We start from the raw sequence: 20,333 nt of genomic DNA, 5'->3' as shown, positions 1-20,333 counted from the left end.
CATCTAAGAAAAACTGAGCTCCCTTACCTCCGCACTCACCATCTTTTATGTATAGGCTTTATTAGTATTGGTTTAAATCAACTATTTTATTGCAGTGCTTAGTATAGTTAAGGAAATTAAATAGTCCGTGTCCTATATCTGTTTTAGTGGTTTAGGTGTGTTAATCTCGTAATTCTTTTTGTCAAATACTGCCAATATAGCAAATGAAATTTATCTTTCCACCAGAGTCCTTTTTGTGAGTCAGTTTAAGGATTGGTAAACTAGCCCTAGGGTTACTTCTGAAGTGGGAGTTCCACTTTGATGATGATAATATAGCCATTCTACAAGCATTGTGTCTTTCCTTTAGAGCAGGGCATACTTCCCAATATTTTACTCATGTTGGTAGTATCATTATTTGTCACCTGTTTTTGTCTGGCCTTTAGTGAGTGTTTAAATTATTTCATTTATGCAAAAGTCTAATCTTTAATGACAGAAAGCAGATCGGTGGTTACCTGAGGGGGAGTTGGGGATTTACTGCAAAAGGAACATGAGGGAACTTTGTGGTTGTGGTTTAAAAGGTGTATATATTTGAAAAATGCATGCATATTATTACATGTAAACTGTTGGTAAGATAGATACAAAAAGAAAAAACAAGTTCAAATTTGATGTTTATCTGAGAACTAAAAAGTTACAGAAGGAACAGCAAGGTGTTAAAAAGTAGGAAATAGTCATGAAGAAAGTTTAAAGGCTATGAATAGGCATGATAAGATGTTTTTATACTGTATGTAAATAAGCTTTAAGCTTTTTTGAATTAATAACTATGGGAATATATATGTCTGAGAAGCAGTTAGTTGATTGTGGGAGTAATAAAGCTCTAACAAAGGGACAACGTTGTGTTGGTTTTCCAAGGAATCCTGCTTTCTAGGGATGGGATGCTGGGGAGACATGCTTTTCTTTTGTTTTAAACATCACTTAATCATCAGCATTTCTAAAGCTAGCTTATTAATTAGTTCTGTGCCTCAGTTTCTTTAACTGTAAAATGGGAATAATACCATCATTGATAAATTACTTAACAGTGTCTGGCACACTGCTATCAAAAATATTTGTTAGATTTAAGCTAGTTTAGCAGGCAGGGAAAGTTAAACTTACAGATTATATAGTTTGAGAACAGAAAAAAATCTTGTCCCTATGAACATATTACTCTAGAAAAAGCTGTGAAGAAGGTGGACATTCAGCAGGTAAGACTGGATAGAATGGATCTGTTGTTAGAGAAAAGTTATTCTTTCTGTAAGCACTATAGCTATAGGAAATTGAGGTTCATCATGTCTTGACTTTAAAAGGTAGATTTTTTGCAATTGGTAGTTGTAGTGGTGCATAGTCAGTAACCCAAGTAATTCCCAAGTGACTACTGCATAAGTAGAGTATACTTAGGATTTTCATGAACTGATATAGTAAGCTAAAGGGCTTCAACTATTTTTCATTATGAATAGAATAAATGAAAGTGGTTTTGCCAGAAAGATTTTTGATACTAAACTTAGCAGGAAGTTCCTACCGTACTCTGCATTGATCTTTGTTAATGAGTGATCTTTCTGTTTTCCTTAGTGCATAGTTGAATATCCCCCTAAAATTGATGTTCCCACTGGAGTGATACTACTTAAAATAAACATGTACCCTCAAGCCTAAAACATCTATTTTCTGGGCACCGATTTACCCTCAGTCCTGGTATAACAAACCTTTAGAGAATGTCCAGGCAATGAATTGACTTGACTGTATAAGTGTTAGGTCTCATGTAGATAAAACTAAGTTAATTCCTTTGGTAAAAGAAAAATAGCCTCAACTTCTCCATTTCTGCCATTACATGAAAGCCATGAGATGAGCTGAACTGAATGTAGTTGACTTCTTGGAGATGAAGTTGTTAGTGTTTTAAAGTTAAAACTAAGTATTGTTTGTATTTCACAGTATATGACTTATTGATGAGTTGGTTTTAGTGCAATCAAGAAGTCAACACTTTGGGAGCCATTGAAATGGAGTACACTTTTAAGGATGAAAGGCCATACGTATCACTCTAGGTGAATACTAGCATAGAGCAGCGTTCAGAGAAGAGAAAGGGGGAATCAAGGACACAGGAAAGGCTGTGCAGATTATCAGTATGTGCTACCCCAGAGGAGAATGGGTGATCTTGGGAAGGGGAGAGTTTTCTGGAGAGGTATATTGGTTTTACTGTGATGTCTTTTGAAAAATCAAGATTTCTTAATAAATGGTTTAAGATGTACAAGTACCTGGCTTGTACTTAGTTTCAAATTACAATGGTATTTTTGCTTTTCTGGCAACTTAATTTTACCTCTGTTCTTAATTTTACACTTAAGTGTTTTCATGCTATTATTTGGTATGTTTTGTTTGTTTGTTTTTTAACATTTTGAGGATCTCTCAGCTATTAAATGTGATATCCAGGACCAGGTCTCCTGACTTTCAGTCCAGTAACAGTTTCACATCAACTCACCTCATAGTAGACTTTCATTGCTAAACTGATGAAACTAGTACCATTTTAGCTTGAGGTGAGACCTAGGCAGTCTGTTTCAAGGCTGCAGATGGTCCCCTAAAGTTGCCTTTCACCCCACCCACTTTACTTCTATTACTTGACTTTCACTTTGGTATTTTAAGACATTTATCTGCAGTTACCTGGTAGTGTGCCATTGGCAGTGTATTGAGGTTTAGATTTGTATTTTAATTTCTTGGCTGCAGATAAACTGATTTCACTTGCTTTCTTTACTTAAAATGAGTAAGTTTATATGTGTTATGGAAGAACCATAAAACGAGACGAATAGTTAATAGACTGAATAGACTGGGTCTGCAACTCTACATATATAAAAGTGTCTTTTGATTTCTAACAAACTGTGCACATATGTGGATTATCTTAAATTATATCCTATTGATCTTGTTAAATATATAAAATACACATTTTTTGCATTACATGGACACTAAAGGATATAAATGATCTAGTATTGCTGAAAGTGTTGAGTGATCATGTGGATTCCTCACTGAATTAGGTACTTAGCACACTTTCATTGGCAACTCATTAAGTTTAGTGAAGTAATACAAACTTTGAAATAACTTCTGTTTTGACAGTTTGTTGCATATTCTAAGGACCCAGACATAAGGCTTGGCCCATCTCTTGTTTTTCCTGGTTTATGACTTTCCGCTTTGTGGAATACGGCTGAGATGAAAGGATTTATTGACGATGCAAACTACTCCGTTGGACTGTTGGATGAAGGAACAAACCTTGGAAATGTTATTGATAACTATGTTTATGAACATACCCTGGTAAGTGTGCTATCTTATATTTCTCAAATACCATGTTTATAAATTTCTGAATTTTTCATAATGTTTATCTGATGAGAGTACTTTGTTCAGATGTTAGATTTTCCAGGTAAGTCATCTTTCTGGATTCTCTTAACTTGAAACTCCACTCCGCATTCCCTTTGAGTAATGGTGAGGTTTTCTTTGTAGCCCACAAAACAAAAAAACCTTCCTAATAGCCTTTTCTCTGCTGTGTCTTTTAGCACCTGGCTCTTGTATGTTCTGTTTTCTTGACATGTTTGTTGGCTGTTCAACTCAGTACATGGCTTCTTACTCATTTTTCTCAACCATATGCTTGAGTAGATTTTAATTTATATTTCAGGTAATCTTGTGTATGTTAACTGAGAATTTGATGATTTATACTGAATGCTTGCTTCCTGCTGCCTCAGGTGTCACAATCACTGCTACTTTAAGATCATTTGTTTTCATTTTGTACTTACTGATAGAATTATTTTTGTTTATCGCCTTACTGATAGAATTTGTTTCTTTGTTGGAGCTAATTTTCCCATATTCCTCAAATGTATTGAAGAATTGTTTTCACATTACTGATCTTCAGTAATAGGGTACTAGAAAAACTTCTCTCCTCTTGACCTTTACAGATGTGCTCAAGTTTCCCCAAGCCCCAGCAGAATTCCTTTATTTTTTTCTTCCTCTGCCATCAATATTCTTGGCAGGGGGGAAGGGTGACATTGTCATACTGTTCAGTCTGTTGTACAGCCAAGCCATTCCGCAGTTCTCTCATGTCACTAGGAAACTCCTAATGGAAGTATGCTGGCTTTCTCTTTCATTTAACTTCTGCCGCATTCTTCCTGTGTCAGATACGATCTTTGAAATATCCTTTCATCCATCCATTCTTGTCCCACAAACTAAATGTTACTCAATGTGGATAATTTAGAAAGGGTTAATCCTTAGCCCTTTTATCTCATATCATAGCAAGTTCATCTAATTTTATGGCTTGAAGGTGGTTATAACTAAAGACCTTTTTTTAAAAATTATCCCAGTTCCTTTGCTGGTATCTATAATTGCTTTCTTTTTTCACATTAAGATAAAAATAAAGTTTGCCTCCAGAACATTAGGGATGGCATGTCTTGTAAGGATGGGGTAACTTCAGTAGAGTTGTCCCATATATGCCACACATCCATAATTTCCAATCTATTTCCTGGCCAGTGTTCCAGCAGTATACATTTTCAAATAATGTGAATTAAAGAGTAGAAAATAGTAGTTGCCTTCATGGTTTTCCAAACAATAGTTGGATGATGAGTATTCTAAATAAGATTATCTGCCATCTAACACTGAGTAATTTATGCTCTGGCTGATGTTACAGTCATCACTCTACCCCTGGAGTAACTGCAACTTAAAAATCAATTCAGATCTCTCCCAGATCCCTAATTAAAATCTGTTTTGTTTTGTATTTTTCCCTTTGAGGGAAGGATATCCATACTCAGGTTTGTCTGACATTTAGTATACAGCTGTATTTTTTAATTTAATTTTGCCATCTCTATACACATAGACTGCCAACTTTCTCTCTTTAAAAATGGGTTCCCAGTGTAGTTGCTACCTTGGTTTACACATCCTATCTTTAGGCAGTTAATAATGGAGATACATTGCTTGTTTTGTTTAGCATTCCCAATTCCACTTGCTTATGTTAGGAAATTAGCTCCTGAACTACCAGAATAGGCCTATTTTAAACAGTGGAAGAAAGCATGGAAGGAAATAAGTAGTCTCCTTTCTTCACCTCCACTCCCCAAAAGTAAAAATTGAGGCAGTTCTAAAACAGAAAGTCACATAATTGATGCTTTAAAAAAAAAAGAGAATATTTTATGCCAGCATAGTTCAGCAAGAAGTCAGGTTTAAGAAGAACAAATGTGTTTAGAGTCCCCTGGTTGCCTGTTGAGTCTAGCTTAATTATTCTTAAGTCTTACAAGTAGTAGTGTATGTATATCTTGGCTCGTTTTGTGGAGGAGAGTTCTTGCCTATTTATAAATGATAATGTATTTTTAATAGTTTCTCTTTTTTTCATAAACATAATAGACAGGGAAAAATGCATTTTTTGTGGGAGATCTTGGAAAAATTGTGAAGAAGCACAGTCAGTGGCAAAATGTAGTGGCTCAGATAAAGCCATTCTACATGGTAAAGTGCAACTCCACTCCAGCTGTGCTTGAAATTTTGGCAGCTCTTGGAACTGGATTTGCTTGTTCCAGTAAAGTAAGTATTTTCATTATTATGTCACTAAACTGCAACATTTTAAAATTCACCTTGCTTTTGGTTATCCACAGCAATAGGAGAAAAATTTGTATGAAAAATTTTGACTTTTGGATGAGCTTTTAAATTGTTTCAGGCTGTGGCCTAATTTTGGAAATCTACAAACTTTTCAAGTGTGCCAGTGAAAGGCAAGTTTTCAGTGAGATGAGACTTTGAAAAGCTTTATCTTTAATCAAAAACTTATTTGTTCCTCATTCGTATGCTAGAGCTAACTAGACTGTTACTTCTGATGACAGTAAAATATTCCAACTTTTTAAAGGTTTTCAACACAGATTAGTGGGGAATAACCAGTACCAGGGTATGAACTGTGACATTATATAATCCTAATTTAACTCGAAATCAACCAAAACAAAAAAGTATAAGGTAGTAACTGAAGAGTAATGGAAATGTTGCCTTTTAGATGACACTTGTTTAAAATCTCTATTTATAGACTGAAATGGCTTTAGTGCAAGACTTGGGTGTATCTCCAGAAAACATCATTTACATAAGTCCTTGCAAGCAGGTGTCTCAGATAAAGTATGCAGCGAAAGTTGGAGTGAATATCATGACATGTGACAATGAAGTTGAATTGAAGAAAATCTCGCGTAATCATCCAAATGCCAAGTAAGTATAAAAACTAAGTGCATGCGAATATTATCTTTCTCCTTAGGATTTGGGTTTGTCTTTAGCCTGAGGAAAAGTGGCATTTATTAGAACAGTGGTGCATATTACAATTACTTTACTTTATTTAAAGTTTCTATGGAAAATGCTGATAGCATTTTTTTTTCTTTTGGCTGCCTACTTGTGATCCTTCATATGGAGTTGGGATGAGATACGGTTAGCTTGGGATATGAACTTAAAATCTTTAATTCAGGGAAGAAAATTTGATTGGTGGGATGATCAAATTAGGGCAACAGCTGTATTTTCATAATCACATTAACCCTGCTGTTTGTCATGTTGGGAACAGGATGTGTTTTGGTTAGCTTATTTTTTTCCTCATTAGCTGTGAGGGTTTAATCTGCCTTTGTCCGTAGGTCTTGAATGATCGTTCTTAGCTGACCTGTGTCTTAGCAGCCTAGTCTGTACATTCCAGGGTTTCTTTTTGAAGGTACACTTTGCTTTGAACAGGAAATTTAACTTTTTTTTACTTGGACCTGCATGCATGCTAAGATTTTTCTTTTAATTAAAAAGCTGACTTTTTAAAAGCAAAAACTTTGAAGGCAAAATTAATGTCATGAACTGGTATGTTAAGAGGACTTAATTTTTTTAATGAAGACTATCATAAAGATTTTATTTTTTTAAGGTATCATAGATATACAATCTAATGAAGGTTTCACATGAGCAACATTGTGGTTACAACCTTCACCTGTATTGTCAAGCCCCCCCACCCCAAACCCCATTGCAGTCATTGTCCATCAGCATAGTAAGATGCTATAGAGTCACTACTTGTCTTCTCAGTGCTATACTGCCTACCCCATAAGCCACCTACATTATGTGTGCTAATCATGATGCCCCTGTTAAGAAGACTTGAGAATATACTGAAAGTATATTGTATTAGTACAAAATCGTTTGCTTACTTTTAGTGAGTTAATTGTGTGTACTGAAAATGTGTATCATACCCATATTTTCCTTGTATATCTATATTTTTCTTATTGAAATTAATGGTATTCTTAGAAAGGTATCCTGATAGGATTGATTACCTTAAACACTTGTTTGGATGAAGGCTTTTTGGGGAAAATGCCAGGGAATCACTTGGCTCTCTAAAAAACACTTCCTGTTCTACAGTCTGAAGACAAGCCCTGATTTGTGGTGGTTACTTTGTTAAATTGTAAATTGAATGGTGTATTCTTGATTGAGCTGATTCTACCTGTAGATAGAATAATTTTGCTTTTTTTAAAATCAGACTTGCACCCTCTGATCATCAGGACTTCCTTGGGAAAACTGTTCTACATAAATTATTTGTGTATTAGCTGTTTTTAGTGGTTTGTAATGACTTGATCTCCTGACAGTCTTTATCATTTTGTCTTGGTTATCATGAGTTGGAAGGAAATAAATACCAAACAGATTAGAATTAGTAATCTGAAAAGCTACTGTTTAGACACAGTAACTCAAGCTTTCCAGTTCTTTCTCATTAGCTATAAGAGATTCATAGGAATGTTCAGAATAAGTGGTGGAAAGTTAGCTGGAAAAATTTAGGAAATTTGAAACATTTAAAGCCGTGGTATTTTTTTACTGAAAGACAGTGATGGCATTGCTATTCAATTTAGTCTTTCTAGGTGGATTTATGGACTGATGGAATTCATTTGAAAGTAATGTCATCTTTCATTACAGAGCCCTACTGACTCTTGCTATTACAACAGAGTCTTAGAGTCTTAACTTGTGCATTTTCCAAACTCCCATCCTTGTAAGCTTCATGCTTTAGGCCCTAATTGCTAGTTTTTTACTCTATGCAGGATTGTTTTTCATAGGTTCACTTGATTTCATCCATCGGCTGGATTTGGGAGCCCTGGAAACATAATCTACACACTTGCTACAATCTTCAGGCTTCACATATGCTGATGATGATGTAAACCAACTCTGCCCCAATCATCTTCCCCTTCTCTTAGGGTCTTACTACATATTGCAACAGAAGATAATATTGGTGGTGAAGAGGGTAACATGAAGTTTGGCACTACGCTGAAGAACTGTAGGGATCTCTTGGAATGTGCTAAGGAACTTGATGTCCAAATTACTGGAGTTAAGTGAGTATTTGTTATAAACTTCATTTTAATTCTGATGATCTTTGTCTTTCTGATTATTGATTTAAGACTTCATTTGCATAACTAATAGATTCAGTTTTTCAGTTTAGCATATGTATTTTTCTTCTAAGTTTAGGGAAAACAACTAAGTATGCTTTTTCCTTTATACTTTGTACCTGTTCCCCATCTCCTAATAAGGAGATAAAATAGTAAATAAAAACTCAGTTTAGTTGATCGAATCACCTCCTTTGAAATTGAATGGAGGGGATTTACTAGAATTCTAATGAATATCAAATGGCCTTCATCTTCTAAGTTGTAGGTGTCATTTCATTTTTTTCTTTTTCTCATCCTTAGACTCCTTTTAATCCCTCGAGGGCACTTTAACAAATTAGTAGACTTTGTTTTACCCTCGTGATTTACATGTGAGGAAACAGAACCAGAGGGATTTAATAATGATTTGATCATAGACTCACCTATGATCTTAGTCAAATTTGGAGCACAAAGTTCTACATTTTCCTGAGTTGCCAGTCCATTGCTAGTCTCACTACAGTATAAGATCTTTTAAAATTGTTCATAAAGGGTGATAAAGAACCATCACTGTTCAGTGTAATTATACCTTAGGTGACAATTTGAGATACATTTGAAAGTTTTTAAAATTTCAATTAAATTTTAAGTTAACATACAAGAAAACTGACATTATGGTTGTGTACCTCTATAAATTTTAACAAATTTGTGTGATCACTGCTACAATCAGGATATAGAACCAGATTTCAATTAGTATTTTGTTCTGACTCTAATTATCATTTAATAAGTAATAATGTATCAGTAATACTGAACTCATTTTTAAAAATGTGTATGCACTGTATTTATGTACTTAAAAAAATTTGTTTATTTTATCAAATGTACATCACAGTGGTTCAACAATCCCCCACCGCATCCCTGCCACACCCCAGTGTCTATTAGTCTAATGCTGTTTTGTTTCTTCTGTTTTGCTTTGTTTATATATTCCACAAATAAGTGAAATCATACGGTATTTGTCTTCCTCTGCCTGCTCACCTAATGTTTTAACAATAGACACATTTTTATATTCAGAAAAAAATATATATTTAAATTAAAGATTTTGTGGCCCAATTTTATTGGTGGTGCTTGTTACTTTACCATATGTACATGAAAGCATGCCCCTATCTGATAGCCACGAAGCATGACTAAAATCTCAGAAGCTTATTGTTAAAAATTCTTTATAAAATTATAGCATTATCTAAACATCACCTTCTCTGAAAGACTGGTAATACAACTTGGATATTTAGAGGCTAGTATTTCTAACACTTTGTTAATGTGAATATTTACTGTGTCAATATGGTGATGAAAACAAAGGGATTATAAGAAGAGCCTCTAAAACTTGCTGCTGCTTTAAATTTATTACTCTTATTTCTTTCAGATTTCATGTTTCAAGTGCTTGCAAAGAATCTCAAGTATATATGCATGCTCTATCTGATGCTCGATGTGTGTTTGACATGGCTGTAAGTTTTTCCTTATATTATCCTGATATTTTAGGCCAGGATGTTATTTAAGACTTACTCATTGTTTCTCTACCTCTGAAGTACTTGATCATACTTAATGACACACACCTCACTTTTTAAAATATAAGAGTTCTGTACAGTCACATTTTTCAAGTGGTTGAAGGGATGGAATAGTAATTAATTTGCATCCTGTCTTACAAGGTGGTACAGGTAACATCAGGAATATAGTATATATAGATTGAATTAATATGCTTCTGCTAATAGAAACCAAAAAACTTAGTGTGCTGAAGTCAGAACATACAATAGTTACCATCCCAGGGGAAGATTTTCAAAATGTCCCTATATTCATTACAATTTAGAAAAGCATTTAAATTATTTTTTTCATCTCTAGGGAGAATTTGGCTTTACAATGAACATGTTAGACATTGGTGGAGGCTTCACAGGAACTGAATTTCAGTTGGAAGAGGTAAATTTGTTCAGAAGATGGACATACTGTATAATAATCTCTCATTCTTTCTACTTAAGTGGTAGATGTGTCGACTAGGATTTTTACAATGGCAGGAACCTAAAGCCTGTAACATTTGTTGAAGATACAATTCTAAGAAAAAAGGCTATGAGAAGACTTGGCTAAGTTTGAAAAGTTTATAATGTTCTCTGAGCACTGTAGCATAACTTAATCACAAAATGTTTCTATTCAGTTGTGTATCAGCTCTTGTGGAGTACTTAATGCACAATGAACTCATAACTTGGATAGTTTAAGCTCTTTTATCCAGATGTACATCACTCTTCACCTTTCTGTTTTGCCCTCCTATAATATCTAGAAATTGATTGGAAATCTTGTTCTCTGTTGCTAGTGACAGAGTGTAGAAATATGATTTTTAAATAATTACCAACTGGAATTTCCATTGGAATTACAAATTTTTTTAAATGCCATTCTTATAGTTACAAAATACTTTGATGACTTGAAAGCCTGTTTTATTGCTTGAAACTACTGAATAGCTAAGCTTTGTGGTACGTAATTAGTACCACTTAATTTTCCTTAAAAACATAGAGCCAGCAATCTCTTAATATTGTGAATTATCTAATAATACTGAAATCATAATGTGGGGCTTAAAATCCGTAGGTTAATCATGTTATCAGTCCTTTGTTGGATGTCTACTTTCCTGAAGGATCTGGCATTAAGATAATTTCAGAACCTGGAAGCTACTATGTATCTTCTGCATTTACACTTGCAGTTAATATCATTGCAAAGAAAGCTGTTGAAAATGATAAATTTTCCTCTGGAGGTAAGTGACAGTTTATAGTTTCTGCTAGTAGGTAAATTCATCCTCAAACTAATTAGAATTATGTAATACATGGTATTTATACTGTAAGTGCACTTTAGGACATTTTATGGTTATAAAATTGTGAGTGGTCTTAAGCCAGCTGTAAGCAGGTAGGGAGAATTTTAAAGGTCTTACTAGTCAAGGTCTTACTCCATAAAACTTGAGAATCCAGCTCTGTTGGTGCTCATTTTTAGATAATATTTTAGATAAACTTCCCCCAGGTGACTGATTCTCATCCCTTGTTAGGAACCAACAAGGGTTGTTTTATTGTGATGTGTCTTTTTCATCTTTGATGAGTCACAGGGAGAATCTTTCATTACATAACAAGGGACAACAGAGTCCTTTTAATATGACTCTGGTGAAACCAAGAAGGCACTAAATGCAAGGAACTTTATATACTATTACCCGGATTCACTGTTTTCATTTTGCTCCAGTGTTATAAGTCTGTATACACATAGGCATATTTTTTCCCAAACATGAGAGCAGATTGGAGATATTGTACCCTAAATTAGTTTTATTTCCTTAAAATAAGATTATCACAAAGTTATAAAGTCAGGTGATTTAATTCTGATATAGTACTGTCATCTATAATTCATAGGAAAATTGTCAGTTTTCCCAGTGTTATCTTTTACAAAAGCTTTTTGTGTTTCCTTATTTAGAATACAGTCTGGTACTGCACATTAATTGAATTTAATTTTAATGTCTTTTTTAATCTGGAAAAAGTTCTCAGTATTGCTTTGTATTCTTGACTTTGACATTTTTGAAGAGTAGAGGTTTTTAGAATGTCTTAGTTTGGGCTTGTCTGAACATTCTCATGATGTCATTCAGGTTATACTTTTTTGGCATGAAATAATAGTCTATTCCTTTCTCATCATAATTAGGCACATGATATTAATCTGTTCTAATATTTGATCACATGGTTAACATGTCAGGTTTCTCCATTAGGAAGTGGAAAGATAATTTGAGATAATGTAAATAACCTTTCTCTCATATTTTCACCCCATTAGTTTTACCATCGATTGATGAACTTGACTCCATTGTTCAGTCTAAAGAATATCTTTCCTCTTTCCTATTTATTTATACTAGTTTAGATTACTAGGTATTTATTCAGTAGGCTATATAATCTAGTTTCATTATATACTATCCAAAATGAATTCTTTTGACATTCCCCGACCCCCACCCCAATTCCACGAGCACTTCTTTACTTTCTGGCATATCAAAATGTTGCAGCTCATGTTCTCTTTTCCCTCCCTCAGACTCCTAGAATGGACCATTTTTTGAAAGACTAGAGAGTGGCATTCTAAAAACCAAGAAAGGAGTATTGGTTGTGTCCACCAACTACAGATCTGTCATTTCTTCTAGGCTTTCTCACTGAACAGAACTGAGAGAATGTGTGTGTGTGTACACACGTACATGTACATGTCTGTATATATAAATGTAGCTATATTATCAGGCTGTGAGTGCAGTATACCACAGGTTGTGTTGTGTTTTTTTTTTTACTTTTCCGTATTGTAACTCCCTTTCCCATCAGTGAGAAACCTACTCCTTATTAGGTGCAGGTGCTCGCTCGCTCTCCTTTTTAAGCCTAGAATACTCTTTTTTTTTTTTAAGAGTTCATATTTACTACTACTACTTTTGTAGAGTTAAGGATTTGTTCAGGGTTTTTATTCATTAGTTTTTTTCTTGACATTTATTTATATACAGTAAGCATAATCTTAAGTTTATAATTTGAGTTAATGAAGGTATACTCCCTATCAGAATATAAATTTCATTCATATCTTAGAATTTCTTCCCAGTTTTGTTCCCTTGCCAGACAGTCACTGTTCTCATTTTTCCACTATAGATTAGTTTGGGCTGCCCTTGAACTTCATTTATAAATGGAATCATATAGCATATATTCCTTAAAACAGCTCAGTATAATGTCTAAACCATTTAGTTTTATGTTTATTGCTAATATCCAGGTGTGTAGATACATAATTTATCTACTCTTGCTGATGAATATTTGGTTGTTTCCAGTTTTTGGCAATTATGAACAGAACTGTTAAAATTCTTGTACAAGTTTTATGAATATTTTTCATTTCTTTTGGGGAAATGACTTAGAATTGCTGGGTCCTAAAGTAGATGTTTTCAAAGATTGCAAAGTGGTGTTATCATTTTACCTTTCCAGCAGTGTTTATGCAAGTTCTTGTTGCTCCCCACCTTCACTGATCTATTTGTATTGTCAGTCTTTATAGTTTTATCCATTCACTAGGTGTGTGATGTTGGTAGCTCATTGTATAGTTGACCTTTGAGTAACATAGGGGTTAAGGACACCAGCCCTCCTGCACAAAAATCACTGTATAACTTTTGACTCTCCCAAAGCTTCACTGGTACTATACTGCTGTTGACTGGAAGCCTTAGCAATAACAAAACTGTTAACACATACTTTGTATGTTATATGTATCATATACTATGTTCTTAAAATAAAGTAAGCTAGAGAAAAAATGTTTGTCCAAATTGCTAGAGGTCTCAAAATTTTTTTCCAATAAAGTAGGCCCAGAGGGTCAACTGTAGTGTTACTTTGCATTTACCTGGAGACTAATGATGTAGAGCGCTTTTTTCTTTTTTTAATTTTTTATTAAGGTATTATTGATATAGTCTTATGAGGTTTCACATGAAAAAACAAAAACAATGTGGTTACTACATTTACCCATATTATCAAGTTCCCACCCAAAGCCACTGCAGTCACTGGATGCCACAGATTCACTGTTTGCCTTCTCTGTGCTACACTGTTTTCCCCGTGATCCTCCACACCATGTACCATGTGTACTAAACATAATACCCCTTAAGCCCCTTCTCCCTCCCTCCCGAACTGCCCTCCCACACCCCTCCTGTTTGGTAACCACTAGTCCCTTCTTGGAGTCTGTGAGTCTGCTGCTATTTTGTTCCTTCAGTTTTGTGTAGAGCACTTTTTTCATGGTGTTCATTGGTTATCTTCCTTTGTGAAGTATGTGTTTAGACCTTCAGGCTAACAGTTTTGTTTTAAGAAGGTATGCCAGTATAATTTCTTTTTAAGTATACATATTTTGAGAAATGTGAGAATGAGTCAGTCCTATAAATATTCAATCTATTTGATACACCTTGCATAATAACTATGTTAGACATTTTACTATAAATTCATCTTCATTTTTCCTGTTTTATTTCAGTAGAAAAAACTGGAAGTGATGAACCAACCTTCATGTATTATATGAACGATGGTGTTTATGGTTCTTTTGCAAGTAAACTGTCTGAGGACTTAAATACCATTCCAGAGGTTCACAAGGCAAGTAACATTACAAATAATACTAAAACTACTTATCTGGCAGCTTATAAACTGAACTGTTACGTTTAATTAAGATGCATCCCAATTTTTGGAGAAATATTTCAAGATGGGAATTATTGCCTCCCTTTTTTGAGGGTTTGCATTCCTTAGATAGAGTTAAGAAGGAGCACCACTGCCATGGGCTCTTTGCCTGCCTTCCATGGGCACATTGAATCTGAGATAGTGAAAAACGCTGTACCTACTTACAAATTCAGTACCTGCCTGAACATGAGTAAAACTTACATATATATTTCTATTTCTTTGCAGTATCATTGATACACAATCTTATATTGGTTTCAAATATACAACATAGTGGTTCAACAGTTACGCATATTGTTAAACCCTCACCCCCACTAGTGCAGTTCCTACTTGTCAACATAAAAGGATGTTACAGAATTGTTGGCTATATTCTCCATGCTGTACTATCATCTCTGTGACCAACTTATGACTGAGAATATTTGTGCCCTTTTATCCCCTTCACCGTCTCCACCCACCCATCCCAACCCCTCTCCCATGGTAAACACCAGTCATTTTATTGCTGTTTTGAGTAAAACTTAACTTTAAAAAAAATTTGTCCTACTTTGTCCTACAGAAATACAAAGATGATGAGCCTCTGTTTACAAGCAGCCTTTGGGGTCCATCCTGTGATGAGCTTGATCAAATTGTGGAAAACTGTCTTCTTCCTGAGCTGAATATAGGAGATTGGCTTATCTTTGATAACATGGGAGCAGATTCTTTCCATGAACCATCTGCTTTTAATGATTTTCAGAGGCCACCTATTTATTATATGATGTCATTCAGTGATTGGTAAGGTGGTGGTTTTATTTTTATTATTATACAATTTTTTTATTAAGGTATTATTGATATACACTCCTATGACGGTTTCACATGAAAAATAACATGGTTACTACATTGACCCATATTATTGAGTCACCCCCACACCCCATTGTGGTCACTGTCCATCAATGTAGTAAGATGCCAGAGTCACTATTTGCCTTCCCTGTGCTACACTGTCTTCCCTATGACCCCCTCACACCATGTGTACTAAACATAATACCCCTCAATCCCCTTCTCCACCTGTCCTCCCCCTCCCCCTCCCATCCCCTTTGGCAACCACTAGTCCCTTCTTGGAGTTTGTGAGTCTGCTGCTGTTTTGTTCCTTCAGTATGCTTTGTTGTTACACTCCACAAATGAGGGAAATCATTTGGTACTTGTCTTTCTCTGCCTGGCTTATTTCACTGAGCATAATACCCTTCACCTCTATCCATATTGTTGCAAATGGTAGGATTTGTTTTCTTCTTATGGCTGAATAATATTCCATTGTGTGTATGTACCACCCCTTTATCCATTCATCTACTGATGGACACTTAGGTTGCTTCCATGTCTTGGCTATTGTAAATAGTGCTGCAATAAGCATAGGGGTGCATATGTCTTTTGAATCTGAGAACTTGTATTCTTTGGGTAAATTCCGAGGAGTGGGGTTCCCAGGTCAAATGGTATTTCTATTTTTAGTTTTTTGAGGAACCTCCATATTGCTTTCCACAATGGTTGAACTAGTTTACATTCCCACTAGCAGTGTAGAAGGGTTCCCCTTTCTTTGCATCCTCGCCAGCATTTGTTGTTCCTTGTCTTTTGGATGTTGGCAATCCTAACTGGTGTGAGGTGATATCTCATTGTGGTTTTAATTTTCAGTTTCCTGATCATTAGTGATGTGGAGCATTTTTTCATGTGCCTGTTGGCCATCTAAATTTCTTCTTTGGAGAATTGTCTGTTCATATCCTCTGCCCATTTTTTAATCCAGTTATTTGCTTTTTGGTTGTTTAGGCATGTGAGTTCTTTATATATTTTGGATGTTAACCTCTTGTCGGATATGTCATTTACAAATATATTCTCTCATACTGTAGGATGCCTTTTTGTTCTGCTGATGGTGTCCTTTGCTGTGCAGAAGCTTTTAAGCTTGATGTAGTCCCATTTGTTAATTTTTTTTGCTGAGGAGATGTGTTCAAGAAAAAGTTGCTCGTGTTTATATTCAGGAGATTTTTGCCTATGTTGTCTTCTAAAAGTTTTATGGTTGGTGGTGTTTTTATTTTAATCCATATTGGATATGGGGTGACATAAAATGTTTTTTAGTAAGTTAATTCTTTAATAAATGTATGACTCAAAGTAATAGCAAAATGATAATCTTTTAAGGATTTTTGGGAGACTGGTTATAGTCCTGTTTTATTGTGAATTTGTTATATGGTCTTGTCTTTGTGCATAAATTCAAAATTACGCTTTTTTTCCCTTTTTTATGTAAGGTATGAGATGCAAGATGCTGGAATTACTTCAGACACAATGATGAAAAACTTCTTCTTTGTGCCTTCTTGCATTCAGCTGAGCCAAGGAGAGAGCTTTTCCACTGAAGCTTAAACAGGCATTAACGCTTCTTTACATCTCAAGTTGCGGGTTGAGCTTGTCTGGTCTACATTCCAGTATGGAAAAAAATTTGAACAATCTTATTCTGTTAATTCTCTTGGAAATAACTATTAGTAATAGCTATTTGGGACCAGACAAAGTCAGTTTTATCTATAATTCACGGGGGGTAATTGGGGAGATTTAGATAATGTATTGAGATTTAAATTTACCAGTTTGTCCTATACCCCATAAGCGTTTAAAATAAAATATGCAACAAAATGGATGACTTAGTGGAGATGGAAGCCCATAAGTTGGGTGTTCCATTAAACCGTTTACATACAAGTACACAGTTTTTATACTAAGGATTTGTGTTTAAAAGTCTTGTAAAGTTAATGTCTTTCACCTGGATATATCAAATGTCGGTGGAAGACCAGTGTACCAGTGTGACTTCATTAGATACATTTAGTGTATTTAGAATGCGTAAATTTGTGCTCTGAACTGTAGTTTAATAAATGTAAAATTACTTCATAGTGTTTGTTGTATTTGACCTAATGTAACCCTTGTATGATTGCAATAAATTTTGTGTAGATTTTACTGGTTTTTTTTTTCAGGCTAAAACTTTGGGAAAGGGGCTAGATAGCAAAGGTAGTTTTGAAATAGTTGTGTATATGAAATGTTTTCAAGGTTATTTTCCTTTATAACCATTAAGTTTAGTTTGACTCAATACATTTTTCAGTTATTTAATTAGTAATTTAAGTAAAATGTTCAGTAAATCATTATGAAGTTCAGATTCATTATGGAGAGTTGATGTGCAGTAAGCATGATATTTAACAATTTTAACGCCAAAAATGTTAATCCTTCATAAACCAATTGTAATAATAGGTGTTTCTGTATAGTAGAATGCATAGACTACCTTAGTAAATCTTTGAATCACATATCTTTTGGCTAAAGTGGAAGATTCTATTAAATACTTTGAATAAACTTGTGGGGAGAGAAATAAAATTGCAGAAAACTCTGCAGTATACTAAAACTTAAAGAAGGGCTACATCTATATCCAGAAACCTGATGCTCTTTTGCACGGAATATTATTTAAATTCAGAGTTGTAAGGGGGTGGAGTGAAATGCACCTATTTTCAGTTGTGATGATTTTAAACTTTAGGGGTTTGTTTTAGTACTCACTTAGTTCCTTGTTGTTTCCCATTTATTCAGCTTATTAATTTTAATTCTTTTCATACTAAAATTTTATGGTAATTGGGGAAAGGGAGTTAGCATCACTAACCTGACAGTTGTTGCCAGGAATCTGTGTTGTTCACTGCTAGTATATTAGTAATCCTAGATCTCAGAGTCACAATAGTAATAAACAACAGGGGTCATTTTTTCCTAACTTACTCTATGTTCAGATGTGGAATTTCTGTCTCCCAAAAGGAAATGTGACTTTACTTTGGTGCCAACGGACAGAAAATTCTACCTGTGCTACATAGTAGAAGTTTGGAATGCACTTAACAGCTGGTTTTTATACCTTGATTTCAAGGTAGAAAGAAATTGATCATGAATCTCTAATAAATTTCAATCTCTTAAACCAGTAGGTGCTTAATATTTTTGATTTGATTAATGCCCATTTGAATTTCATGGGTTCTATTTAAAAAAATTTAGGGCCCCAATCCATTGTCATCTAATTATCCTTGGACTTCTCCAAGGTATAACATGGGGTTTTATGCAAAATTCCAAGCTACCATGCAACTTCTTAAAAACTGTAATAAAAGAGGAGGAATTGTTCCCAACCTTCCTTACATGCTGTGTGTTACAGTCCAGAAATGCCAAACTTTTAAAAAAGATGGTACAACTTTGGAGTCCTTGGCTTGACTATACAAATTAGAGCTTTCATGGCATGTCACTTTTGCTGTATTCACAGGAGAGCTGTTCTGTGTATAACTTGAGTTGCAAATATCATGTGAATGAGATAGTAACCTTAAGAAATGTCTGTATTGTATTTGAAGACTTTCTGCCATAAATGTAAGGTTTGAACTTACGTATATCAATTTGGTATGCTAAAAAAAGTATTGAATTAATGTAACAATACTTCTTCTAAAAACAATATTGTAACCTCAGTTCAGAATTTAACTGAAAATATAAAACCCAAGTGATTTCTGTATAGTAAATTGAACTGTAAAGATAACTGTGTGTGATTCTGAATATACAGATAAAAAAATGTTTTTATTCCTCCTTACATTTTACTTCGGCATCTATTGTGAAGCAGATTTGAAATTTTACCTGTCAATTTTGTGTATATTAACTGGCAAGCATTCTTTCAGAATCTTAATTCATTACAAACTAACAGGTTGAGTCTGGTAAAATGCTGGGCATTATGTATGGAACAATGAAGGTTTTGATGAAGTCCAGTACATATATGAGCACTGAGATGCTTCTAGGGCCACATTTTCTAGACACATTATTTCACCAGCCTCCTAACAATTTTAAACTTGGACTGAATGAAATAAATTAATGTAAATCAAGCTAGATATTCCAAGTAAATGTGGGCACTGATCCCATGAAATGAAACTACTGGTTAAAAAGCCACACTGTTCAATATCTTTTTTTTTGGTACCTTGTTGGGAGTTACTTTTTTCTCATGTTATTAGCAACTTGGCCAACAAATGTAGTAAAGAATGCTTGCCTAATTGGCTTCAAAGTACAAAATCAGGAAAAAACAATGACTTTGTAGTCTTCCACTCTCAAACTGTCAATAAATACTACAGATACTTTAATTCCTGTCTCTTTCCGTCCTGAAGGCAGAATGTGGAAGTTATGGTATAAGTATTCGCACAGGCATGCTTTTATAATGGGAATAAACCTGGCCTAGGTAGGAGTAAAGAAACACAAACTAGCTCTGGTCTTTACTGGCATATTTGCTAGAGGCGGATCTCTGCTTACCCTGATGTGCTACCAGCTTTTAGGAGTGTTTGTATTTTAATAGCAAAATGTAAGTTACATAATGACTTCTGAATCCTTTTCCCTCTGTTGGTACTGGAGTCAAATTTGAGTAAATGGTGTTTTGGACTAGATTTTTTTTCTAGCTCTTTGTGTTGCTAATTAAGAACAGGGGAAAATAGGAAAGGATTCTTGTTTCAGGTTTGAAGAAATTCTGGTAGTGTACAATCATCTGGGCAAGTTAAAGCTAGCCTGGAAAGTAGCAGTTCCTACCCTCCAATGCTGAAGAGTTTTGTTTTTCCTTTGCTAATACAGATTGCAGGTGCTACTTGTATCTTCTTAATCATAGTACATACCTTCACCCAGGGAGGAGTATACGTAGGGGAGCATGAAACCATTCCAGGCTCAAGGCACTCTGACTTAAGTGTTACACAGTTGGAAGGATTTGGGTTTTATCAAAATTGGAAATGGTCCAGGCAAGCTAGTTAAAGCTTTTCCTAAATAACGGTGC

General features: G+C 34.7%; 1 protein-coding gene across 5 annotated transcripts in view; it reads left to right on the top strand.

The window, feature by feature from the left end:
• Nucleotides 1-19,659, top strand: part of AZIN1 (antizyme inhibitor 1) — a 36,445-nt gene extending 16,786 nt beyond the window's left edge. For 4 of the 5 annotated variants that reach the window (XM_017664294.3, XM_017664304.3, XM_036995485.2 and 1 more), the window contains 10 exons: nucleotides 3,106-3,300; nucleotides 5,368-5,541; nucleotides 6,029-6,201; nucleotides 8,184-8,318; nucleotides 9,754-9,835; nucleotides 10,227-10,301; nucleotides 10,959-11,121; nucleotides 14,346-14,461; nucleotides 15,093-15,307; nucleotides 16,798-19,659. In XM_017664294.3, the coding sequence (XP_017519783.1) occupies nucleotides 3,199-3,300; nucleotides 5,368-5,541; nucleotides 6,029-6,201; nucleotides 8,184-8,318; nucleotides 9,754-9,835; nucleotides 10,227-10,301; nucleotides 10,959-11,121; nucleotides 14,346-14,461; nucleotides 15,093-15,307; nucleotides 16,798-16,909 (1,347 nt within the window). In that variant the 5' untranslated portion in view covers nucleotides 3,106-3,198 and the 3' untranslated portion in view covers nucleotides 16,910-19,659. The remainder of the gene's footprint in view (nucleotides 1-3,105; nucleotides 3,301-5,367; nucleotides 5,542-6,028; nucleotides 6,202-8,183; nucleotides 8,319-9,753; nucleotides 9,836-10,226; nucleotides 10,302-10,958; nucleotides 11,122-14,345; nucleotides 14,462-15,092; nucleotides 15,308-16,797) is intronic. The other variant, XM_017664313.3, reaches the window with a different exon arrangement.
• Nucleotides 19,660-20,333: the final 674 nt, after the last annotated feature.

Source organism: Manis javanica, chromosome 2 (assembly GCF_040802235.1).
Source record: "Manis javanica isolate MJ-LG chromosome 2, MJ_LKY, whole genome shotgun sequence".
NCBI classification, from domain to species: domain Eukaryota; kingdom Metazoa; phylum Chordata; class Mammalia; order Pholidota; family Manidae; genus Manis; species Manis javanica.
Note: the sequence above shows the minus strand (reverse complement) of the source record. Positions and strands in the feature narration are given on the sequence as shown.